The sequence below is a fragment of the Acanthochromis polyacanthus genome, chromosome 12, assembly GCF_021347895.1.
Source record: "Acanthochromis polyacanthus isolate Apoly-LR-REF ecotype Palm Island chromosome 12, KAUST_Apoly_ChrSc, whole genome shotgun sequence".
Lineage (NCBI taxonomy): Eukaryota > Metazoa > Chordata > Actinopteri > Pomacentridae > Acanthochromis > Acanthochromis polyacanthus.
In genome coordinates this window covers 23,687,885-23,715,598 of record NC_067124.1, presented here as the reverse complement: position 1 = coordinate 23,715,598, position 27,714 = coordinate 23,687,885, and the positions used below count along the sequence as shown (strand labels likewise).

The following is a 27,714-nucleotide window of genomic DNA, read 5'->3' as shown; positions in this document are numbered from 1 at the left end:
TATATGGAAGGACTTGAGTTCAACAGACGACAGTACTACTCATGTCTTGTGGATGCTTTTCCTGAGTCCCTAGAAGAGACATGCTTTGAGGCAAGAAAAAATAAATGGAAACAAGATGATGAGAAAGGGGGAATAGGTTGCAATTTTGGAGTAAGAGGAAGATAAACGTGAGAGGAAGGAGAATCAGAAATGCGGAAGAACAAGGTTGTGACAGGGTTTGTGCTTTCCTCTTAAGTGAAAAAAATGTACTAGTTGTACGAGCTGAAGTTCTGTATGGACACACTTCGCTGTCGGTTGTACTGCACCACTCTTCTGCATGCCAAGCCAGGCGAATATAACGTGATGTCGGTCTGACAAAAGTAATCAGTTAAAGTTCTGGAGAAGATTTTAGTTTGGCACATGACTCTCGATGACCCAGTTTTGCAAACATTGTTGGTTGCTATGTGACTTGGCAATGTGGAAAGTAATACTGATGCTGTGCTTTCTAAAGTGTTGTTGAGAAAGGCATCTATTATATGTAAAGAGGAAGTTCTTTGGTCTTTACCTCTGCCTTCTCTTTTAGTATTACATTTCTTCATTATTGTTGACCTTATTTGTTAAGGTTTTGTGATGTGAGCACCTTTCTTCAATCCTTTCTTTGTGATCGGTATAAATAATTGCCCTTGATTACTTGTAAAAAAAGGTTATCAATATATGATTAAGTACTGTATACTGCATGCTTTTTGTGTCTGTTATGCCACGGCTTTACTGCTCAAACAGGCCTTCTATTATGTCTCACATATACCTGAAACAACATGCACACACATGAATGCGGTATTTTGCGTTTAAGACGGTTTTTGAGTGGGGCTGCTGTGTAATGAGTGCAGCCAGAGGAAGGATATCTGTGCTTGAACACAGAAAATGAAAACTGAAAGCTGCGGGAGTTCAATAGCACATGACTCGTGCTAACATTACTGCAGTATGCACCTCACCGTTTCCCAATTTTCTCTCATTAAGTCGTGCCATTATCTGTTCTTACCCTGACAACTGCTGGCTAAGACGATAGTTTATTGAAATCAAGTTGGCAGAAGGAATATCACATAGTCTGCATGGATAACCACAGCAGTTATGATATGCTCTTACATTATTTTTACATTGTACGTTGACCCAGTGTGTTCATGCTTCTGTGTTGGCATGTTGGTTGAAGCATTTATTGAAGAGCACTTGAAATGCTCATTTATCTCCCCTATCCACGTTTTCACAGCAGGTCTGAGGCTTGAAAACAGGGACATTGAAATCACAGCCAGCACTTCTACCCTCACTGTAGATGAATCCACTGGCCTATATAAACATTTCCTGTCTGGTGTGTCAGTTTGTGCGTGCTCTCCAAACATCTCCCTGGGTGGATTTAGCTGTTGTTATGCTTCATATCAACAAAAAATGATAAGCATCAGTTTTGGTAAGCCACATTTGTTCTACTCTTAGATCTTCTCATCACTTGTCTCTCTTTGTCCCTCCCTAATACAGCGTCTTTGTCTTTCACTCTTATCTCATGGCCACAGACTGCAGTGGAGTTTTTTATTTTATTTATTTTTTAGCTCTTTGCAGTAATTCATTGCACAAGTCTGGATAGGAAGATTCTGGATGATGTTTTTTGGCTCGTATGGATAAAGAAATGTTGTACATTATTATTAAATCTTTGATTAATTATTGAATGTCAGTTATCACATGCTTTATGCCGTTAAACCTGTTTATTTACAGACACTTCATGCAGCCTTGAAGGACCATTGTTCTATTAAAAAACAGAAATTTTTTAGAGCTAATTTAGAGCAGTGATTCTCAACCCTGTTCCTCAGGACCCCATGTCCTGCATGTTTTAGATGTTTCCTGCTCCAACACACCTGATTCAAATGATCAGCTCGTCATCAAGCCTCTGCAGAAGCCTGATGGCGAGCTGATCATTTGAATCAGGTGTGTTGGAGCAGGAAACATCTAAAACATGCAGGACATGGGGTCCCGAGGAACAGGGTTGAGAATCACTGATTTAGAGGACTGAGGAGGGTCCTTCAGAGCAGATACTTTATTGCTCAGCAGGGGAAAAAATGTCACCAAATCCCTTGCAGAGATTGAGTATCTGTTTGTCTTGTCTTGTATTCTTTGCTCTTCAGTCTAGTCTATCTATATTTAAATGAGCCACTGACCCCTAGAGGCATCCGATCTGTGCAGTCCCTTTAACTCTATGTGACTCGAGAGACATTTAAAAGGTATACTTCTAGGACAGGCTGTGATACATAGTTTGTTTTTCTGAGCAGATGGTGAAAAAGGCTATTGGAATCAAAATGGAAAGAAATGAAGTCAAGTAAAAGCAGCTGCTTGTGGGAGGCATTGAATGCTTTTTGCTTCTCACTAAGGGTATCTAATGACTTAAAAAAAAAAAAAAAAAAAAAAGCTGTTCCCAGTTTGAGAATCATGTAAATTAATCCTGACACAGTCGCCTTGATCTCATTTACTTTAACAATTTTACAACTATATATATCTGAAACTGAAGAAATGTTGGGATTTTTTCTCACTCTTTTGATCTATCCTTCTTTCCTTCCTTCATTGAGACCTTTCCCCTTTCTTGCATAATGCATTTGTCCTCATTCCTTCCTTTATTGCTCGTCTTTATTCTTTTCCTGTTTTCTTTTATGTACAGTGGTATGAAAAGCAGCTTTAAGCCACTCATCAGTGATTGGGCACACACCTGACTTAAATTGTTTGGTAGAAATTGGTTTCAATAGCTCTTTAAGTCTCCTTAGGCAGAGGGTTCAGTTACTTATTCCTCCCCCTTCTGTCATTGTTTGCATGCTATCCACATTAAAATATGAAAACCTATAAATGTTTGGGTGGTTTTAGTTAAAGCAGACACTGTTTTTTCATCTGTGTGATTTTGACAAAGCTCAGATCACATTTGATGGTGATTTTATGCAGAAATGTGAGAAGTTCCAAAAGGTTCAGATACTTTTTCATACCACTGTAATTCTTCCTCTTACTTTTCCATTATTGTCCTCACTGTCTTGGCATCTATGTTACAACACATCTCCTTATGTTTCTTTTGTCACCTTGTTAAAATTCTTTGTTTGGCCCCTCTGCTCTAGCCTTGTGGGCCTTTTCTTTTTGTCTTTTTTGAAATGTTCCTCAGTTTAATTATTTCAGTTCAGCTTTACATCATAGTATACGTATTTATATTGAATCATTGTTTTGTTTCATTGTTTGTCAGAAAATCTTTCTCTTCAAGCTCCCTCCATCGCTCTCCCACTCAGTTTGATAAGAAACAAATTATTTGCAGTTGTAGATAAGAAGCAGGCAGCGCCCAGGGAGTGGCGGATAGAGACAGACTCAGTTTGACCTTGAATCTAGATAGAAGATAAAATACAGGTCTGTAACTGTGAGAGTGAGGAATAATCCATATTTGCATATCAGGCATTTTGCTGCCAGCTAGTGATTCATGAGTGAGGCATTATGCAGTATCAGAATAAGGGTTTCCCTGCCGAGTTCCACCAGGGTTTTGAACAAATATGTAAAAGTCTGTGCAACTGAAAACAAAAATAAAGCTTTTAGAAATGAAATTATAGGCTTTTAATTGTTTTTAGCCTGAGATTGTTTTTGTGCATTCTTTACTTAGAGATTTGTTAAACTCAGCTATACAAATAAACCTGACTGACCTGAAGTACAAAAACAATTACAATTTAAGTACCTTTAAGTTTCCTTTGTTTGGTACTCTGGATCTCACAGGTTATTGCTGGCAGAATGGAGTGAAGTGGATTTTTTTCTTTTGACTTCATTACTTAAAAGTACAGCATGACTTTACCTTGAGGGAATTCAATGACTTTAATAACTGCAATAAATTTGAGTGATGACTTCCTGAAATGTCATAAGTACTTGTGTGGTCCAACCCCACTGTGATCAGGCAGAACTCTTCTCCTCAAGGACACTTTAGGTAGAAACACTAAATGTTTCATGGATCAAACTTGTGACGTTTCCATAAGAGAACAGCATCTCCAGATATTAAATTCTATAGCTTCAAGCACCTCTTTCTCCTTTGATTGCACAGGTGAAGGTTTGTCAGGTAGTCCCAAAAGGAAAAAAAAAAAAAAAAGAAGCAGGTGCACTTACTGCTGACCTGAACACCAATCAAGCAAGTGGGTCACCATGACAAGGCTAAAAAGTTTGTGAAGTGATCGCTAGGAGTGCACATCACTTCAAATGTGCACGTTTTAAGTGCTGACTGTGGTGGGATGGAGCAGGCCTGCTGTATCTAGAGTTAAACTTTCAGAAGGTTTTTTTTTTTTAACGCATTATAAAATATGCATTGTACTGACTATTTATTCCACTCTACTTCTCAAGAGTCAACTGAAGATGGAAATAAGGCAGTAAGCATATGCAAGCATCTCACCTGTCACTGCAGTCATTGTATGTGAAGTTAAAATTTTCAGTATTTCTTGGCCACCGCATGTTTAAAAGGCACACATGTGAAGCAATGGTATTTCGTTATTTCAAGTTAGGTCCTCACTCTGAATTGTGGAAATTTTGGTGCCAAACCATTTTACCTTGCTGGGAATTCTGTTTCAGTATGAGGGTCAAATTGAGCAGAGCAGCAGTGAATCTACGAGTCCTGTGTTATAATGGAACATTAAAGTCTCTAAAAGTGGATGACTCAGTCTCGTCACTGTGGAGAGTGCAGATTCTGATTGAAACCAGCAGCGCACTCAGCCAGCTGCTCTGCGCTCTGAGTTTGCAGGTTTGCTGATGTCTTGTGAGAGAGGAGATGTAGTTGGAGAAGGAGTTTGAAAGATGTGAAAGCAGATTGAGGACAAGATGGGAATGTTCATGATTTGGATTGGGGACAAAAGAAGTGAGGAGTATATTTGCCAGTGGAGGATGATTTTGAAGAGGTTTCTTGCGAGAAGTCTGATGCAGCAATAGAAGACAAATCTGATTCCTTGCAGCAAAAAATGAAAGCAAACACAGAGGTGGAAGTCTGATGACGATGCATACGTGTTTGCTTTTTTAGATCCAAATAACCTGACAACTTAGTACACATTTTGAACTCGAAACAGCGGTCTACTGTGAATCTTCTCTTAAAATGTTTGGCTTTAAGAGTGTCTCATCTGCTTTTATTGCTCCAAAATGTCATACAGTTATCATAGCGAAATACACAAAAATAAACTCCATTTGAATAAAAATTGGCTCATATTAGAAAATCAGTTAAAAACAGTTTCTGATGCTTTTAATAAGACTTCTAAAACATTGCTTACTATCATATTCCAATGTGTGGCCCCTTTCGGATCGATAGTAATCTTAACCACCTCTAACTCGTTTTTCTCAGGTTTGGTTGTTGGGTTGTCCTCAGAGCACATAATGATGGTCTTAGTTTGAACAGATGTCAGGAGATTAGTGAGGGGAAATGGGGACATTGCCGATTATAAAGAAAACGTGATGTGAAAGATTTTATGCAACTAGAAAAGCAGTGTGTCAGTATGAAGAGAAAGAAAAACACGGGAAAAAATGAGTGAGAAAGGGCAACGACAGCACACTTCGCTTCGTGAATGTGATCGCTTTGGCTCTGTATCAGTGGTGAGCGACAAACCCTATGCAGCATCTCTTCCAGTCCCATTAGACAGATGGGGCTAGGAGTGAGACTGTGGGTGAGTGGAGGGGGGAGTTTGAGGGGATGAGTTGCTTCACTCTTGATAAAATGGGTTGAAGTTTGAAAGAAGCAGTACGGAATGCTGCACAAGCTGTCTTGCTTAATAATTTCAGTTAGTGTCTTTTTAGCTTCACAGCATGACGGATACAAATGCAAACATGCAAATGAATGAAATGATTCAAAACTAGCAAAAGTTATCATTAAATAGGCATTTCTGAAGCTTGTGGATGAAGGGGGAACTCAAGGGATGATGTGTGTCTTTGGTGTTGTGCAGATTTCTTGCTTCTGACATTTTATTCTCAGGATGGATCATAATTTCATTCCATGAAGAGTTCTTTTAGGAGCAAAGAAGCTCTTCGAATGAGAGTTCAAGATCTGAAATGGGAGTTTAAATAAAAGTATGTGGATGAAGCAGAAAACAACTGCCAAGCTATGATTGCTTCCTCCATTTTGGTTTGTATTTCCCTTAGATACAGATGTAGGCCTATAAAGATGGGTTTCTGTTGGTCAGTGTGTAAATTTGTGTCAGTTCACCTGAGAACTTTGATTAACAACAAATTAAAGTGCTGAATATGGCAATGTTGTTGTAATGAATGAATTTTGCCAAAAAAATTTCCACTTCAGATACCGGTTTGTTAGATCCATAACTCTTCCATATAGACTGCCAGTAGCTGAAATTGACAAAAAAAAATCTGTTTTAAAGAAATGTTTCAAGTACAAATGTATTGTCAACAATCACATAATACTGATTTAATTCAGAAAAACTTTTTCCAAGCAAAAGATGGCAAAAAATACTACATTTCTGTATTCATGTTCAATAAAAATTGAATCCCTCTTCTAGTATAAAAATTGAGATATCAAATATTTAAGCTCTGAACAAAGGCTGAAATTGTCATCTTACTGTTAAGCATGAGAGCATTTTTGTCTTTTTTTTTTTTTTTTTTTTTTTTACAACTGAATAATTAAATAACAATTTTACACTCAAATGCTCCTCCATCTTTAGTAACATGACTGCCACCTCTTCACCTGTGCTTTAACACAGCGGTACAGATATAATCGACTTTAAGTGTAAGTAAATATATAAAAACAGATATGAAAGTAGGTGAGTGTCTTGTTACCTCTTATCAGTCCTATTCCTAGAAATTGCTTGACAAACACATGGTAATTTTAATTATTTTGTTATGTAATATGAAACAAAGCATTTAGGGAATGACTCATTGTTGACATAGTGTCATTCCCCACTGTAAATTATTCCTTGCTATCAGTCTCCTTTACTTTCTTATCAGCTTATTTTCTTCTATCTCCCTCCCTCCTGCACTGAAGTGAAGTGTTTTTGTAGGCAGTGCAGGTGCACAGGCGACGGTGATGATGCATGGAATGAAATGGATGGACGGATTGAAAGATGGAAAGATTTGGGGATTCACGGGTGGGAGGCGGAGGAGGCTGCTGCAAGGTCAAAGCCATCTGGTTTTGCTCTAACCGTCTGGGATGCCGTGTGCGTTGTGTGTTTAGTGGTAATGAGAGACTATTGTATGTGCTGGATTGTTGTATGCCACTGGCCTGTCCGTTATTGCATAACGGCTCTTTCAGGCACGTCATTGGAGGAGTTCTTGCATTTTTTTGTGGTTTATTGTGGGTTTCTTTTTGTACTTTTGACAATGACTCAGAATACACAATAGTGTATGATAGTGTGTGTTTTGGTGTATGTGTGTGCTTTGCTTTAGCATTCCAATAAGCAGAAAAAGCAGAAGAGTAAATGTTGCTATTCTTCTTCCAGGATTTCCAGTGAGACTACTGCTTGTTAGGTGAACTTTAAAGCTGCTGGTCCCTGACAGTGGAATTTAGTGTGCAAGATATAAATTTCAGCCATTATGTGTCCTCAAAGTTATGATAAATTTAATGTAAATAAAAGCATATTAAATGTCAGTATGATGACACATTGGTTAAATTAGAGCAGTTTTGAATGGTCTTTGGATGTTGTTGCGTGCGTGCTTGCTTTCTATTAGTACATGCTGGTTTGGTTGTGTTTCTTTCACGCAATAGTGGTGAGTCAAACCACAAAACCTGATTTAAAGATTTAATTTAGAATTTCCATTTCCTTCTTTCCTGCAGTCACGACATCCTTGCTGACTAAACTTTTTAGCACCATGATGATTCACCAGTTAATTGTTTTTTGTCAACTATTGAATTGACTAACTACTTTGATAATCAAACAGTCATTTTTTTTTTCTTGAAAGTCCAATATTTTCCAATTGCAGCTTCTTACAATTGAATATTTTTTGGCTTCTTTTCTCCTCTTTGACAGTAAACTGATAGTATTTGGGTTGTGAACAAACAAAGATATTTGAGATATTTGTCAGCTTTTGAAAAACATTCATGAGAGTTTTTCACCATTTTCTCACATTATATAGACTGCATGAACTACAAATGATAACATGTATGCAAGGTAACTTTTACCATTCGTTGGTGTCCAACTGATAAATTAGTTTGACCAAATTAATTGATCAATTATACCTCAGTGGCATTAGTGTAGACAGTACATCATGGCTCATAGGTAACTAGATGCTGCAGTATTTTATCAAGTAAAAATGATTTGGCTCAGTACACATCTGGTTGCAGTTCTTATGTAAAAAGGATCTCCATAAAAAAACATCAGCTAATCTGACAGACACACAATCTTCAATCAATCAATATCAAACTGGCATCACAGATCTAGCAATCAAGCTCTTCCATCATTTGCATGGCAGTAACAAAGTGTTGTTCTGTTGATTTGATTGTGCTTGAGAATTTCAAAAGGTGTGTAAGAAGATATAATCATTGAAATATTGGGATAGAAATATCCACTTTCAGTTTCTCCTGGAAGACTTTCATAGTGTTGCACTCGGTTGAAGAGAGGCAGAAATGATTGTCATGGCTGAAAAATGGAATTTGAGGTACAGTTCTTCCCTTTTTTTCTCACTTTCATAGTGCAAGCAAATCATGCCTTGAAGTGGGTATGAATGTTGGATTGAAGTTTTGACATTTGACTGCTCTTATGATACTGGTGCCCTTAGACTTGAGGAATGATATGCATCGGTCACAACTGAATTCATAAAGTTTCTGGAGTTTAATTCAGCAACATTTCATGTGTAGTGGTCTGCAAAGGTGGATTGTTCTTTAAGATTTTACTAGTTACTGTTGGTATCACATTTGAATCATAGTTTTAATACTAAGTGATTGAGCCATCTAAAAAAAAATACACCTTGGCCATAACTTTCCCCTTCAAGCATACAACTACAGCAGTCCTGCTTCCAAGCATGAATGTATCTGGGTTAATTTGCTTATTAAAGACCGTGAAGTGGACATCAGAGGCTGATGCTTCCTCCCTGCTGCTAAAGTCATCTGTGGCTAGTTCAACCCTGAAGCTTTCTCACAAATCTAGGCCAGTCGCAGTTCATTCACCCCTCTCATTGAATAAATAGTGACATCAAATTGAGGTTTGCTGAAGGCTGGGGTTAGTCGTATGTACCAAGACAGAAAGGATATCATGTTCACAACGCTCTCATGGCCCTCAGCCGCCGTCTTTAATAGATGTTATTGTCCCAGATTGTGCTTCCTCTTTAGAGGAAATTAATTGCTAGACTTGATCAAATAGTGGAGATAAAAATAGTCAAATTTCCTGGAAAATTGACCAAATCAGGTCAGTTTCAAAACGGATGCCGTCTACTGCACCCATCTCGCTAGTTTAATGTTAGGTTTGGAGGACAGACAGATTTTTGAATCGTCTGGATTCTCTGGACAAACCGTGTCCTCCAAGATTAGTCTCGCTAGATACCCTTCAGCACTGCAGTTAAATGCTTATCATGAATGTATAAAAGAATATTCAAACCTGTCCTCCCAAGATGACTGAAGGAGGAACTTGTGTGTGTGTCAGAGATTTTAACTTGAGCAATGGTGTGTTTTACATACTTCATAGTCTGAGCTTTTATTCGTTTCATCCTCACAAGGGACAATATGAAGGTCAACGGACAGTCTGTTATGATATAAAGGCTCATTTCCCCACGTCTTTCTTCGACAGCTCTGACTGATGATGCTTGTCCTGTGTCTCTTGTTCCATGCCTCTTCTTTTATCTTCTTTTCATTCTGCTGGGGTTTGACTGATTACAGTACAGTAGTATTACACAGTTTGGGGAATATAAACATGCTTCAGCCACCATTTTATAAAAAAGACAAATGTATGCAAAACAGTTCTACACATTTATTTTATTTTGCTACATTTATTTTTGGTTCTACAGTCCATTTCCTTTTGTTCTAAATTGCCAAAGTATATGACCGTGTTCAGTTGCTGAAGGAAAATGCTGCAGCTGGCATTAATGAAAACTGAAATTGTAAGGAAGGAGAGAACTAGTCAACAACTTTGACACAAAATAGGCTCAGTCTGTCTTTTCAGGTTGAATAAACCAATACTAAATGAGGGATTCACAGGTCACTGTGTTGTGTTGAAAATGTTACTTTTTTGATTTGGTAGGATTACCATTTTAATTATCCCTACTGTGTACTGATTCTTCTTGCCTCCACTTTTATTTTCCTATTTTCTTTCTGCAAACAAGTTAACAAAGCATGTTTTTTTTTCTTGAATAATGAAAGCACCTGTACAACCAAATTGCCTTTGCTGAGACAGGAGGAATTGCAGATCGCTTTCTAAAGTTCTGCATTACTTACACATCAACTCCCCTCTTGAGGTTCGCCTCAGTGAACATTTCATAGGGCGGTGTGCAGGGTGATTAAAATATGAAGTAGAAGAGATAAAGAGGGATTGAGAGACGGGCGGCAGTGATGGTAAGAGGCAGAGTGGTATAGAAGGACACAAAAAAGGGAAGGATTAGGCATGAGATGGAAGCAAAGAGATGTAAAAAGAGGTAGAGGAAGCCAGAAATGCAGAAAGCAAGATTAAGAGGGATATAGAGAATGACAGATGAGGAGAGAAAGGGGGGTGTGTTTGTGGGAAAGATGGTACCGAGCGATGAAGACAGATGAAAGGAGACACACAGATAAAGATGGATAAAGACAGCGGGTGCAAAAAAAGTAGAGGAGACAGGGTCTTAAAAACAAAGGGGAAAAGAAAGGAAAACTGCAGCAGTAATCGAAAGGAGAAGGGTCATAAAATTCAAAGTTTAATCGAGAGATAAAATTGGAAGGGAAAGGCCAGAGTAGTAGCAAAAGAGAGGAAATCAAAAGATCAAAAAATGGAGAAATAAGTGAGTTGATATTTTTCTTGTCTTGCTTGGTCAGAGTTTTATGCAACACACACCTACACACTGTTACAGCAGAAATGGCAACTTATGTAGCTCTTATGTACCTTAGTTAGTACTCGAATGGCTTTATAGTCTTTCCTAGTCACACATACACACACTAACCCCAATGGTAGAAGAGCTGCCATGCAGAGGTGCTCCCCAATGACTGGGAACAACTTTGAGTTTAGTATCTTGCCCAGGAACACTTTCACATGTAGAAGGGAAGGGATCAAACTACTAGACTTGTTTTTGCCATAGTTTGCACACCTCTCAAATACGGGGTATCTTAGAGCTGCATTATAAAATATTTAAGACAATAGTGTGCCTCAGAGTTTAGTCGAGGTGAAACCTTTCCTGTTTCTCCTTGACTGTGTCACTGTACCAAAAAAGCTGGAACATACATTACAGATGTTTATCATGGTGGTTTGGATATGATGGCTGACTTAGCTATGAATTGTTGCAGCTGTAAGCACAAAGACACTCTATATATAGGTTACATGGCTTCATCACGTTTTAGCGCAGAGCTGCAACTCGGATATTTGCTGTGCGTCTTTGCAGTTTCTTTTCCTTGTCTGTGTGGATTGCAGAAAAATAAGATACTCTTTTTAAAAAAAAAATATAAAAAAAATGCCAATTTCATTTTTGGCGCAGTAACCTTTAAGGATGTTGGTCATTGTCTAGCAGAGACTGTATTCATAGTCGGTTATTGTTCAGTGTGCTGTGATTCATTCACCATTGTTTAAATTTGTGCACATTTTGTGAGTGCCAAAGAAAGAAAAAAGTCTCTGTATGTTGATCGAATTATCTTTTTTTTTTCTAGCGCTTGTTGGTTTTAATATATGGTATAATAATATACTGGTAAGTCAGGTGCGTACATACTTTTATACATGTACTAGAACTTTTCAGTGATGAGTGCCTGTAAGGGTGTTTTGCTTTTGCATTCTGTCTCTTTCTTACTTTCTGCATCTTTAATTTGCCCTCTTTTTTTCATCTCTCCCATCTCTCCCTCTCTTTTCTTTCCCTTGTTTCCTTGCAAGTGTTGTCTTTGAACTCTAGCTGAATAATGACAGCACTGATGTTACTTTCCTGTAGCTGACATGTTGGCACTGCAAAGAAAAGCTAGGATAAAGGAAGTGAAAGCAGGACTTTTTTATTTTCACGTGTTTAGTTGATGTGCTCTATTAATTTGGTAGATTGTCTGAAACTCTGGCATGCTTTGACTCATGCACTATGACACTCAACCATGGAAAACATGAGCAAAATTTTAGCTGTTGAAAATAATGTGCAGTGCAGAGAAGTGGATTGTTCACCTTGCCAGGTAAGTGAAGAAAGTGTTTGTTGTAAAATAAACGTCACTGTCCTCTTTGAAATGTACCTTTTTGAACTCAAAAGATCTTCTGAAATATTTCCCTCCTTGCGGAAGCAGACCAAGCAGAGTGTCTAATATCTGTGCTGACAGAATGAGGGAGGCAGGGGGTGGAATGGAAGGAGAATGGAGACAACACGTGTATAGTGGGTTTCTTGTGGGCAACGTGACCACAAAGCAGCAGCAGGAGGAGGAGAAGGTAGGGAAGGAATACAAGAGTAAAACTCTGAAGCACAAGTAAATGGAATTGTGAGGCAATAAGGAGAAGGATGAGTGGAAAGACAAATAAAGCATTCTTGTTTTATTTTTAGGGAGTAAAACCTTAAAATATTGATAGATCAGCGGCAGTTATTCTTTATATTTGTACATACATGTGTACATAAAGTATGGTAGTTACAATGAAAAGGGGAAAAAAAGGGCCACCGTTAACTTTCCAACAATGCATTTCACAAACTAGTTAGCAGCTTAGTGTAAAGACACAACTTGACTCCACACCGTTGTCTGTTTTTCTGTGGTACATATGCTATGCTGTGCTGTAGATCGTGCTGAGAAAATTGCGTACAATGAAAATGAAGCTGCTCTACAGGACAGAATATAGTCTGGAAATATGTTCAAAAAAATGTTTTAAAAAAAAAGGCTTAATATCAGTGTATATTAGGTGTCATACATGCAGATACAAATATGTCTGGTGACTTTAAGAGAAATTGGTAGATACATTACTGTAGGTAGCTCTCTGTAGGGTCCAGGCAGTGTGGAATACAAAGCCGACCACATGACGGCAACAAGGCAGAGATTGTTTGGATCTTGCAGTGCTGGCATGCTGATGACCATCGCAAATGAAATTAGAGTGACCATGTGGTGATGTCAGTGTCTGTAGAACTGGACAGCGAGAGCTAATGGAGGAAGACGAGAACACGATTTGTGCATTGAAACTGCTAACTTACACATTCTTAGAAATACTTACCATGTTTCCATGTGACTGCATCAGTGTAATGTAAATGGAACAATAAATCAGTATGCATGCATACCAGTTCAATAAAAGCACGGCACTGGAACCAGTTCAGTTAGATTCCCCTGAGGAAAACTGTTAAAAAGTTGTTGCTACATTTCAGATAACGTTTTATATAATGGCAGTAATTTCTACAAGCTAATTTACTCATGTTTGGTAGAAATTATTTATTTGAATGCCTTACAGATTTGTGCAGTTAACATAAAGCAAAATTTGTGTTCTTTTTCACATGAACGCTTTCATCATGTATCAGCAGAGGGTAAATGAAGGGATTTGTGACCTGTGTCTTCGAGTGCAGCACACATGTACAGCAAATATTGCAGTTCAGGGCTCCAGACTGACTAAATGGTCGCATTTTGTGACCAAAATTTGAGCGAGTGCGAGTAAATTTTTCATCTACTCGCACATGTGTGACCAGTAAATTTGCCGACTTTTTAAATTACGATTGAACATTTTTTTGTTGTTTACAAACTTCTGCTCCACACTTCAGCCCAGTATACAGTAATGTACAAATGAGCTGGTTTACCAACTGACATTAACTCCAAAAGAAGAAGAAAGAAGACGAACACCAAAGAAGAAGTCGGGCCAATGTGTGTGAGAGCGGGGGACGAATGACCATAGATATGAAGATCTAGGCGAATGACGGTGAAACTTCTGATGATTCACAAAGCCTTTATTTACGTTCAGCCTTATTTTGAACAGCTGAATTGATCGCATAATAAAAGCGCGTAGCATTAAGAATACGCCTTCAAAATAAAAGCCTGGAGGGAACGGTAATTTTAACACTAGCGAAACAAAGGCTTTCCAAAATTGATGAACTGATCTAAGAGTAATTTACATGTGATTCGGTATAAATACATAACGTGCATAAAGATTTCATCCGTCGGAAATGATACGTAAACTGAGCGGCCTTGGTGGAGTACTGCGCTCTCTAAGTGCTTTTCTTGTTATGTTGTGTCAACTGCTGCACAATAAAATGTGAATTGAAAACATAGTTTCTGCATTTATTGTGTAAGTATTTATCAGTAATACAGTGAAAATGAGAGGAAATGTGAATATTTACTTTGCAAGTCGATTTTGGTGTGCGCCCCTACATTTTCTGGTTGCGCTCCTAAAATTTTAAGTTAGGGGCCACTGCGCTCCTAGGAAAACAAGTTAGTCTGGAGCCCTGCAGTTAACTCACTTCACACAAACTGGGCCAGTAGAGTCAACTCCTGATTTAATATTCAGCAAACTGTTTTTGGCTGCATGTTTTTCTGCTCGAGCTTGAGAGATCTGTCACTGTGTAGCTTCTTACATTTCCCACCTCTTACTCTGAGTCGAGGTGTTTCTTTCAAAACTTAAGAAAACTTAAGAAATTCTTACGGGGAAAACAGCGCTTCTCATTTCACTCTGAGAGAAAGGGATGAACTGGGATTTATTGCACTAGTGATTTTTCACACACGTACTATATATTTGCATACACACTGCTGTCTTCTCATCTGTAAAGGCTTTTTCTTGCCTTTCAAAAAAAAGTAACAAAATGGAATTTTTGCCCACTTATGTATGGTAATACTAATGTCATTTAACCATGTTCTGATTCTTAGCAACGGCTAAATTTGTAACGGCTAAATTGCAGATTTTCCATCCGTTGTTCAGCCTAACAGCAGACTAGTCCACACAGATACAAGAGTGCGTCCTTGAAAAATGTTTGTCTGTGTCCTTTCTCCTTTATCTGTCTTTTGTGGCAGCTGTGTTGCTGTAACAGCTGGAGTGAAATGGGAGTGATGCAGTGTTGAGGCTGCAGGAGCTCAGAGCATTTAAACTCTCTCTATGCGGTTTTTACTAGTCTGCATAGAGCTGTGTGATATACGCTGCAGCTGATGTGTTCAAGAAGAGCTGACAGCAGCTGGTGACACACACACAACAGGACACTGAAACTCATATGGGTTTTCATTTCACAGGATTAAACTCAAAATATTCCTCTCTAAATACTGTCCAATGAAGCAAGAAGGCACAGTTCTTCCGCATTTAACACTGACCTTGAAATATTTTTTGCCACTTCCTCCTCCAGTTTTTATTCATAACCTTAAGTGCAGACAAATAAGCAGCAGAATACATGACAGGATTTTTTTTTTTTCTTAAAAAGAAAACTATTTGGTTTCTCCGAACAAGTACTTTTTGTTTGCAGGTGTGTTGATAGAAATATCTTTTCATCCCTCTAACAAGATGTTCTAAACTGATATTTACTAAGAGACATTTTGTGTGGGAGCACATTAACATCCTAATAAACGTTCCAGTATTCTGCTGTTCTGCTAATGTTTCTGTCATTGAGCACAAAACTGAAGTATTTGCTTAAAATTGCACAACAAAAAAATGCAATTATTAGGGTCCGAGCACCGAGGGTGCGAAGGACAGGCGGTGCCAGGGCACCGACTGTCCAAGGCACCAGCGGTGCCAAGGACCCTATTGAAACCCTAGGGTTTATTATTATTATTATTAGGGTCCGAGCACCGAGGGTGCGAAGGACAGGCGGTGCCAGGGCACCGACTGTCCAAGGCACCAGCGGTGCCAAGGACCCTATTGAAACCCTAGGGATTATTATTATTATTATTATTATTATTAATTTTTTTTTTTTTTTTTTTTTTTTTTTTTCTCCCGTAAAGTAAATTGGCTTTTTGGCGGCCTTATCATACTCCAAAACGCGTGAAATTTGGCATGCACATCAGGACTGGCGAAAAATTTGATATTTTATGGGAGTTGCGCATGTGCGTGGCAAAATGGCTCTATAGCGCCACCTGCAAACTTGAAAAAGTAGTCATTAGGCCAACTGCCACAATGTTTCATGTACAGCTACAATATTTGGTGGGCATATGCAGAACATCTGGACACACCAAAAAGTCAATTACAGCCACGCCCTAAACCCAACAGGAAGTCGGCCATCTTCAATTTGCTGTAAATTTTTCAAACTTAATCGCTCCTCGGGAAATGACTTGCCTTTTTGGCGGCCTTATCATGAACCAAAACGCGTGAAATTTGGCGTGCACATCAGGACTGGCGAAAAATTTGATATTTTATGGGAGTTGCGCATATGTGTGGAAAAATGGCTCTATAGCGCCACCTGCAAAATTGAAAAAGTGGTCATTAGGCCAACTTCCACAATGTTTTATTTACAGCTACAATATTTGGTGGGCATATGCACCACATCAGGACACACCAAAAAGTCAATCACAGCCACACCCTAAACCCAACAGGAAGTCGGCCATCTTGAATTTGCTGTACATTTGTCAAAATTTATAGCTCCTAGTGGATAAGTCTGAGAGAACTGAAATTTGGCCAGTACATTCACCAGACCTTTCTGATGAAAAGTTATCAAAAACTCAACCAGAAGCCAAAAGGTGTGGCCATGGCGGAGCCTCAAACAACTGATCCTTCGCCATGAAACAGGAATTGGTGTCTAATTCTTCTCAACATGCTCCAATCTGCCTGAAACTTTACATGTATGATGACAGTCCTGTCCTGATGTCATCCACATAGGGATATTCATTGACAGTCATAGCGCCACCTTGTGGTTTCAGGAAATAGACATCTTTTACACTTTCATGCCCTATTGTTACCCGGTTGATCATATTCACTTCAAATGCAGTGACAACAGCCTAAACACATTGATGATGCATCCCTGTGAAAATGGTGACTTGTCATCAAAGGGCGTGTCTGTGGCGGCCAAACCAATTTCGATGTTTCGCCATGAAAATTTAACGATTCATATCTCAGCTGAACAACATCCTATCTGCCTCAGACTTCACATGCTGGATACCAGGTCCAGTCTGAACACATCCACACTCATAAATTTTGAAAAAGTCATAGCGCCACCTGTTGGTAATAGTAAGTTTAAGGCCTTATATTTTCAGGTACAATGGCCCCAAACTTGGTGATATCATGCTGGAAATTGGTCAGTCGAGTCTTCACCTCTTGACAATCACACACTGTGAAGGGTGTGACATTTCATGTAACGCTGTTGCCGTAGCAACCAAATATCGCCATGAAAAACAAAGCCCTTTCTGACAGGTTAGGAATACTCCAATGCTCACAAAAATTACCACACACATCACCATTGACCCAAGGAACAACACTGTATGCATCTCGGCACTGCACATGCTATAGCGCCCCCTACAGTATTTTTAACAAACAGCCCCTCCAGCACGTTTCACCTACATCCATGAAATTTGGGAGGCTTATAGAGCACATCAGGACGCACAAAAAAGCCTCTTGGAGCCATGTCCTAAACCCAACAGAAAGTCGGCCATCTTGGATTAATTGTGAGATTTTTGATGATTTTTCTCATTTTTGAGAGTTAATACCTCCTAGGGGATAATTCCAGGAGATCTGAAATTTTGTCAGTCCACACAGCAGGACTTGGTTTGGAAAAGTTATCAAAAGTTTAACCAGAAGCCAAATGGCGTGGCCATGGCGACCATTAGAGTTTTGATGCTTCGCCATGAAACAACTGCTGTATAACTCTCCTCTGCATGCTCCAATCTGCCTCAAACTTTCCATGTGTGATCACAATCCAATCCTGATCACATCTACAGGCCAACAGACACTCTCAGTTGCAGCGCCACCTGTTGGAGGGACAATAAATGCTGTGTAACTGGCCTCTACATGATCAAATCAGCCTGAAACTTTTCATGAGTGATCAGAGTCCAGCCCTCATCACATCCACTGTTTGAAATACACTCTGAGTTACAGCGCCACCTGGTGGTGGATGGGCAGGAAATGCTGTATAACTAGTCTGAACATGCTCCAATCTGGCTGAAATTTTACGTGTGATTAAACTCTGGTCCAGATGTGATTCAGAGGCCGACACACACTCTCAGTCACAGTGCCACCTGGTGAACGTGCATGGATTCGCCGACCAGCGTGGATGCGAGGACCCGTCCATCGCTGCTTGCAGCTTTAATTATTATTATTATTATTATTATTATTATTTATTTTTTTTCTCCCGTAAAGTAAATTGGCTTTTTGGCGGCCTTATCATACTCCAAAACGCGTGAAATTTGGCATGCACATCAGGACTGGCGAAAAATTTGATATTTTATGGGAGTTGCGCATGTGCGTGGCAAAATGGCTCTATAGCGCCACCTGCAAACTTGAAAAAGTAGTCATTAGGCCAACTGCCACAATGTTTCATGTACAGCTACAATATTTGGTGGGCATATGCAGAACATCTGGACACACCAAAAAGTCAATTACAGCCACGCCCTAAACCCAACAGGAAGTCGGCCACCTTCAATTTGCTGTAAATTTTTCAAACTTAATCGCTCCTCGGGAAATGACTTGCCTTTTTGGCGGCCTTATCATGAACCAAAACGCGTGAAATTTGGCGTGCACATCAGGACTGGCGAAAAATTTGATATTTTATGGGAGTTGCGCATATGTGTGAAAAAATGGCTCTATAGCGCCACCTGCAAAATTGAAAAAGTGGTCATTAGGCCAACTTCCACAATGTTTTATTTACAGCTACAATATTTGGTGGGCATATGCACCACATCAGGACACACCAAAAAGTCAATCACAGCCACACCCTAAACCCAACAGGAAGTCGGCCATCTTGAATTTGCTGTACATTTGTCAAAATTTATAGCTCCTAGTGGATAAGTCTGAGAGAACTGAAATTTGGCCAGTACATGCACCAGACCTTTCTGATGAAAAGTTATCAAAAACTCAACCAGAAGCCAAAAGGTGTGGCCATGGCGGAGCCTCAAACAACTGATCCTTCGCCATGAAACAGGAAGTGGTGTCTAATTCTTCTCAACATGCTCCAATCTGCCTGAAACTTTACATGTATGATGACAGTCCTGTCCTGATGTCATCCACATAGGGATATTCATTAACAGTCATAGCGCCACCTTGTGGTTTCAGGAAATAGACATCTTTTACACTTTCATGCCCTATTGTTACCCGGTTGATCATATTCACTTCAAATGCAGTGACAACAGCCTAAACACATTGATGATGCATCCCAGTGAAAATGGTGACTTGTCATCAAAGGGCGTGTCTGTGGCGGCCAAACCAATTTCGATGTTTCGCCATGAAAATTTAACGATTCATATCTCAGCTGAACAACATCCTATCTGCCTCAGACTTCACATGCTGGATACCAGGTCCAGTCTGAACACATCCACACTCATAAATTTTGAAAAAGTCATAGCGCCACCTGTTGGTAATAGTAAGTTTAAGGCCTTATATTTTCAGGTACAATGGCCCCAAACTTGGTGATATCATGCTGGAAATTGGTCAGTCGAGTCTTCACCTCTTGACAATCACACACTGTGAAGGGTGTGACATTTCATGTAACGCTGTTGCCGTAGCAACCAAATATCGCCATGAAAAACAAAGCCCTTTCTGACAGGTTAGGAATACTCCAATGCTCACAAAAATTACCACACACATCACCATTGACCCAAGGAACAACACTGTATGCATCTCGGCACTGCACATGCTATAGCGCCCCCTACAGTATTTTTAACAAACAGCCCCCCCAGCACGTTTCACCTACATCCATGAAATTTGGGAGGCTTATAGAGCACATCAGGACGCACAAAAAAGCCTCTTGGAGCCATGTCCTAAACCCAACAGGAAGTCGGCCATCTTGGATTAATTGTGAGATTTTTGATGATTTTTCTCATTTTTGAGAGTTAATACCTCCTAGGGGATAATTCCAGGAGACCTGAAATTTTGTCAGTCCACACAGCAGGACTTGGTTTGGAAAAGTTATCAAAAGTTTAACCAGAAGCCAAATGGCGTGGCCATGGCGACCATCAGCGTTTTGATGCTTCGCCATGAAACATCAACTGCTGTATAACTCTCCTCTGCATGCTCCAGTCTGCCTCAAACTTTCCATGTGTGATCACAATCCAATCCTGATCACATCTACAGGCCAACAGACACTCTCAGTCGCAGCGCCACCTGATGGAGGGACAGTAAATGCTGTATAACTGGCCTCTACATGATCAAATCAGCCTGAAACTTTTCATGAGTGATCAGAGTCCAACCCTCATCACATCCACTGTGTGAAATACACTCTGAGTTACAGCGCCACCTGGTGGATAGACAGGAAATGCTCTATAACTGCTCTGAACATGCTACAGTCTGGCTGAAATTTTAAATGTATGATTGGACTCTGGTCCAGATGCGATTCAGAGGCCGACATACACTCTCAGTCACAGCGCCACCTGGTGGACGTGCGTGGATTCACGACCAGCGTGGATGCGAGGACCCGTCCATCGCTGCTTGCAGCTTTAATTTAATATATTGTCCAAAGTCCTGGTACTGTTTGGCTTTACTAGTCACATGAAATGATTTAATCTTGCACACATACCTTGTCAAGCTTCTTCTGTCCACAGTGAGCACATGTTGAGTGATTGTGTGTTCAGACAGAACATGTGCCACTGCCTTCACACTGTGAACATGACAGTCTTGTGTTTATCGCAGCGTGAAAAGCCTCAGCTGTGTGGCTAATGCACAAATGTTGTCATAAAGTAACACAGTGCTTGTTAACGGTGTCAACCTCTACACAACTTTCCTGTCAACTTAATCAGAGAAATAAGAGCTTTGCTGTGAGATTGATGCTGTAAAGCTTTTCTTACACTTTACTAGGGCTGGGCCGAATAGTGGTTTCTGGCCTCCGAATATTCGGGCCCTATTAAAGACGAATATCCGAATATTGGGCGGCGGCGGCTTGCGGCGGAGACGGCCCGAATATTCGGATCCGTTCGTCTGGTCTCCCGGGTGCAAATTTTGCCTTCGTTTTGTCTTCAGTTAAACTGAACAATTCCCAAACAGCAGAGGTCTTCAGCATCTTGTCTTGTGTTTATGCAACGAAGTGAAGCGTGACGTCAGAATCGGCAGCCACCCGGCCATTCGGGTGGTGTTTACAAACACCAATGGAGGAGCCGAGATGAGCTGAAAAACACGGCGGGATGAGCCGAAGTGGGCCGAAGGCGCAGGGAAGAGACGAGCTCCGAATGTTTTCGTCTGGGGCGAGGAGGGGGTGATCACATAGACATATGAGTATATGTTATAGACATATGTGTATATGTTTATGTGATCACAGGACAAGATGAGCCGATGTGGGCCAAAGGTGGAGGGAAGACGGTAACGCCCCATATTCTTTCCGCCCGTTAACGTCCGACGGACGGACGGACGGACGGACGGAGGGAGGGAGGGAGGGAGGGGGGGGGGGGCACGACGCGAATATTCGGATACCAAAATTAATATCCGGATACCGCCGTAGCGGACGGATATTCGGGTCCAGCCCTACACTTTACACATACAGTGGTTATTTTGGCATCATCTTTGCATCTCTGTGTGTGTGTATACACACAATACATGTATTCTGTCAGATATACTAAAAAACTAATTTCTGTCTTTAGTCCCTGGGCGTAGGCTACCACCGATATGCAAGATAGCAATCAGATATGGTGAATTAAACCTTAACAACCTAATTATTTTCTGACAAAGATTTATTGATTGGCTAACAGAAAACTACAACAATTTAGGTTTAATTCTTTTCAAGGAAAAAATGCCTTTCTTGCTGTTTCTATTTACTAAAAAGGAAGATTCACTGACAAATAGCTGATAGACAATAAGACAAATTGTTGCTTAAAGTTTAGATATATTATGATGAAAATGCAGAGTCATTGGTTTTGCATGAAATTACAATAAGCATTTTAGGTAGTAAAGGCTCATTTCTGGACAGTAATGTAGATAAACTATACTCCAGATTTTAAAATGACTGAAGATTTATGTTAAGCACTCTGAAGGGTTTTGAGGACAGCAGTTCCCTTGAGAGAGAAAAAGATGTGCTTATTGTCTGTGGTTCCACAGTGGATTCACAGTGAGATATGAAGATTAAGCTGGTGTCAGAACTAAGTATGACTTTTTCCATATGAAGCACAGCTCAATAGTACATAGATATAACGTGGAAATTATTTTCTTTGTCTGCACTTGGTCTCTACTGATCACAGTGAATAAAAGTTCCATAATGACTGTAGATGACAAATGATGTACTGTGGCTGCAAAAGAGGCCTGCAGACATAACTGAGGCAATGTCTGTTTATTATGTTAAGTTTTTCTCAGGCAACAAGCACAAAGTCATGGCTGAGAAAGTTTTCACAGTTTGTGGAAAGCAACAAAATTACTCTGTGAAACTGTAAACATAAAAACTTTGTACAATTGAAACTTGCTGAAAGCAGTAATGCTTTGATACGAGCTGGACCGAGCTGATCTGTGATGTTCTGTCCCCCAGGCCCAGTTGGAGGCCCAGAGGTCCACCCAGGACTTTCAGAGAGCCACCGAGGTTCTGCGGGCGGCGAAAGAAACCATTTCTCTGGCAGAGCAGAGGCTACTGGAGGAGGACAACCGACAGTTTGACTCTGCCTGGCAGGAGATGCTGAACCATGCCACTCAGCGGGTGAGGAGTCAGGGAGTGGAAGAAGTTGACATCAGAAGCATTTTGTTTTTAGTTCTTTGTTAAACATTTCATTTCTAGCTAGACATCCTAACTTGACTTTTGGAATAAACTTGAACTGTTCCAAACATTCCACCTTTAGCAAGGCTAGATTACTAACTGGATGAAGTGCAGGGTTTTATGACCTCCAGGGTTTATCTGTATTCTATACAGCTGGGTCAGATCAATTTGCACCACTGAAGCACAGTACTAGTGTAACTAAAATGTTTTTTTTTTTAAATTAATCTCTTGTTTTTGTCAGCAGATGATCAAATTACATACACTTTTTATATGTGTCAAGTGATTTACACACAGAAAACCACGTTCGAGGTCATACTATACTATCATAGAAGTACTGTAGGACTGCTGCCAACAACTATCTTCATTATTTCACTGCCAAGGAAGGAACCAAGGCATTTTTTCTGGGCTGTTTCTTCTGTTTATCAGTACCAACACAAAAACTGCAGGCTGATTTTCATGAAGCTTGGTGCGGAGGTGGAGCGTAGTCAAAGGAGGAAACCCGTTAAACTTTGGTGCAGATCCAAACGGTTTTCTTTGATACTGTGAGATGGGGCATTGGCCTTGGCAGAAGACTGTGCTCTTCTAGTTAATTGATTGTTCAGTGTATAAAATGTGAGAAGATAGTGGAAAAACTTTGTAAACGGTTTACTGTATTGGCTTATTTGTCTGACAAGCACTGAAAAACTGAAAGATATTGAGCATAAGATCAGAGAATACAATGAGACTAGCCAAGATTTTTATCGATTTCTAAGTGTGTGGCTGACTGCAAGTTCTGATTGGCTGTTACAGGTGATGGAGGCAGAGCACACCAAGACGAGAAGCGAGCTGGTGCACAAAGAGACGGCAGCCAAATATACGGCAGCGATCGGCCGCATGAAGCAACTGGAGAAGAAACTCAAACGCACCATCAACAAGTCCAAGTAAGAGACTCGGTCTGCTGTGGCAGCACGACTGGCATTGATGTTGTGACAGTCAGATTTTACTTATTTTTACGTGGCTGCTTCAAGTTTTAGGGCCATCACTCTAAAAGTTATATTTTCACAATAACGCTGAAATATTTTCACAAAAGCTGTAAAAATATGACAATAATATAATGTTGTAGCATATTTTGGGGTAAAATTCAATTCTAACTTTAACTCACAGTATTATAATTTGTCTTTATCTCTTTCACATAAAAGATACAACTTAAAGTATGATTTTTTTTTCCTCAGTTTTAAACTTTAACATTACTCAGTGTATGTAGACCCAAAAGAATCTAATCTATTCATATTGGCTTGACAAATGATTGAATTTAGTTACACGGCAGTCAAACAGCAGTGTTTTCAGACAGATCTACTCTCTAGCCTGTAATTAGTTGGGCATTGTGTTCTTTGTTTGACTGTCATGTAAACACAGTGGGGTTCTGAGCTGCAGACCCTCTAAAGCAGACTGTCAGTGCACAACTGACTGCTGATGTGCGATTTTTTATTTTTATTTTTTTAACTAAATGTGCAGCTGTGAACAAAGAAGTAAGGCCTCATCTTTTCTTTTTTATCAACCCTATCAAAAATAAGGTCATCATTTATAGCCATCAAGGCTCATAGACACTTGAGGACTGAATTTAAAACCCTTAAATTCACAATAGTGTCTCTCTGTGCATTTGGCTTAAATTAGCAAAAAATATTCTGATCACAGGTGATGTGGCTTTTGCTTCTCCTACCAGCCTAATACAGATCCAGCTGTACACCCTGTGGTAGTGAGAAATTCTTAACTGGAAGTTGTTTTAGTTGTCTGTGAAAGTAGGAAGGCCAGGTTACGCTTCTCTGTTCCACTGAAAGTGGCTGCTGTCTAAAGCAGTGAAACTTGGTGTCAGTCTCAACCGCACTGAACCAGTGTGTTTATTGTGACCAGTCAGGTGTTAAAGGAGAAGTCAGACTAAATGTGGTGCAGTCATGAGTTGTTGCTCTCCTGCATCATCACATGATACAAGATGCAGCTGCCATTCTGAAATCTCACTATTAGAAATGTCTTGGGTGGCATTTGAAATCATCACTAGATGAATAGGAACTACAGGTCACAGAATTCATCTCTGTCAGTATTTCTGTAGAAGACTGAGCTTATTTATCACCGTCATCAGTCTGCCAGGTGGTTACTGTCTTAAAACCAACCAGTCCATGTGCCATGAAATGACCCCAAAGAAACTTTTCATGACTAAGAGGTGTAACGCAACAAATTTTTTTACCGGAAAATGTTTTTTGCATTACTTGTTGTGGGGCAAGTCACACACTACTTTCAGTAATTGACAAACTAACAAATATTCTCATTTTAAAAGGCTACATATAATGTAAAACAATTTTCCATCTGGATTTTGTGTCCCATCATGTTAAGAGTAAATTCAGCTCAGAAAATGTTTCCAGTAACATTACAGATGGTGGGGGAAATGCAAATCAGCCACATAAGTTTCAAGAATTCATTCAAATAAATGAGATGGTTAGAGAAGTGCTCATAAAGAAATATTTTCATTAATAAATGAAATGAAAAATAAAGTGCTCTAAATATTAGGACTGCATTTACTGATTAGTTTCACAATGGAATTATCTACCAAATACGTTCTTGATTCCTGGAAAATAATAAGCACCTATAGCATCAGAAAACTGTTGAAGATACTCATCACAATTACGGAGTTCAAACGGTGCCGAGGACAAATGACATGTTAAAGCACAAGTTTAAAACCTAAAAGTATTCAGTTCTGTTACGTTAGGACAAGAAAAAGTAAGCACATTTTCACACTTGAACTTTAAACAGAATATTCCTATTTTTAATTTAAAACTGGGACAGGCTAATTGTTGCATCTCTACTAAAAACATCTAATGTAAACGTCTGATGTCTGTACACCTCCCTACACACAGATGCAAGCTGTTTCCATTAACGTGCTGTCAAGACCTTCGAAGTTAATTCCCTGTCGTGTAGAAGTATGTTTAGAGTTTAGAGGTACATTTTTTAACTTAACCTTCTATGAAAGTTTAAGTATTTAGAAGTTGCATAAGCTCCGTATCTGCAACCAGGGGGAGTCTCTATCAGCCTCCCAGACTCTGAGCCATCACTGGTCAAGAAGAGGAAATGTAAAGATGGCTTGTTGACAGTGATATAACCGTTTTAGGAAACTAAATACGGAGTTTGTATTGGCTATTTCTGCTCCTGGAGCTTAATTCGGAGCATGAACAGTAAAAACACAGAAACTATACTATGTGCCATACCAAGCTGAATCAGTAATATGTTCCTGGCTTTCTTCCACTTGTGTTCATTGACAGTTTCAGAGCAGAAATAAGTTGGTATTTCCTAATATTTCTGTAATTTATAATCAGTAGTCTCAAATTTAATCTCAGTCAGCATTAGTGACCTCACAAAAAGCGTTTGAAAGCATGCCATACATTCCAAGCCATATATCTGACATTTTTCTTTTCATGACATATAGCAGCTGCCCTCACTAAGTACACACTGTTACTGCACTATGTATACAACTGGGACATACTGCTTTGTCCTAATATTGCAGCTTAAGCCTTGGCTGTCTTGCTCATATATCTGGTCTGCAGTGCTGAAATCACCTGTCTGTGTGCTCTTGGTGGCTCAAGGGTGCCACTCGAGTGAGACACAGTGACAGATGTGATGCATCTTCCACTGTGCAGAGGATTGTGGGTCAGAATGGTCAGAAAAGCATGCTGACGAGCTTACTGTAAAATTCAACCAAATGCATGTCTTTCTCCGTAACAGTATATATTCTGATTGAACAAGCAGCAATAAACGGTGAGAGAGACGGAGGCTGACACGCTAAAATGTAGTCAGCGTGTCTCATCAGGATTGTGTGGGTTTGATTGGATCAAACAACCCACCAGCTGTTGTCAGACTGTGATTTAAAGGCTGCTAAATCCTGATTGGTGCACAGGATTGCCTGATATGATCTTTTCCAACGGAGCCCTGTCAGAGAGAAAAATAAGAGTCACTCATGTGAAAAAATATGTTTTCATGCAGAAACGATCACTCATAACAACACTGACTGAGAATTGTTACGCTAGGTTTGGTTTAATTCAGAAAAAACATAGACAATATGAACAAGAATTAGAACTAAAGATCAGAAGCAAAACAGTGCTTGGAAAATCCTCATGTTGCATCCTGTTTTATTTTGTTTCCTGTTTACAAATAAATATCTACACCCTGATGTGTTGATGACTTTCTCACTCAGCTACTCAGGACCAGAAATTATTCTCCTCCAGAGAACAAAGGTGGAAAAACATGTTGGAAAATATATCAGTAATTCATTTAGAAACTTGACACACTACTGTTTCCATGTAACCGAACATCTCAAACTCTGCCCTGCAAACTCTCTGCCTCAGCCTGTTAAGTCATGACACAGTCTGACATCAGTAGTGACTGGGTGAAGGTCCATCCATTTTCTATACACCGCTTTATCCTCACTAGGGTCGCGGTGGGGGGGGCTGGAACCTATCCCAGTTGACTCGAGCAAAGGCAGGGGACACCCTGGACAGGTCGCCAGTCTGTCACAGGGCTACATATACAGACACTCACATTCACATCTGCGGGCAATTTAGAAGTAACCAATTAGGAGGAGGAGGAAGCCGTAGTACCTGGAGAAAACCCACGCATGCACAGAGAGAACATGGAGACTCCATGCAGAAAGATCCCAGGCCCACCCTGGGATTTGAACTGGCCATGACTAACCACTACTCCACTGTGCAGCCCTGGGCGAAAGTCTGCTTCTTTTAATCCTACATGGTGGACAATAGTAAGCATGTTACTGTAACTGCTATAGGTACTGGGCAGATTCAAAGTTAACATCTAGGACACACCATCAATTAAAGCGTAGGATGACATTTAGTCAAGTCTGGTGTT

General features: G+C 39.8%; 1 protein-coding gene across 1 annotated transcript in view; it reads left to right on the top strand.

Annotated features, from left to right (window-relative positions):
• sh3bp5b (SH3-domain binding protein 5b (BTK-associated)) overlaps positions 1–27,714 on the top strand; it is a 52,103-nt gene that overhangs the window by 11,242 nt on the left and 13,147 nt on the right. The window contains exons 4-5 of the mRNA XM_022213882.2: positions 22,606–22,770; positions 23,617–23,747. Of these exons, the coding sequence (XP_022069574.2) occupies positions 22,606–22,770; positions 23,617–23,747 (296 nt within the window). The remainder of the gene's footprint in view (positions 1–22,605; positions 22,771–23,616; positions 23,748–27,714) is intronic.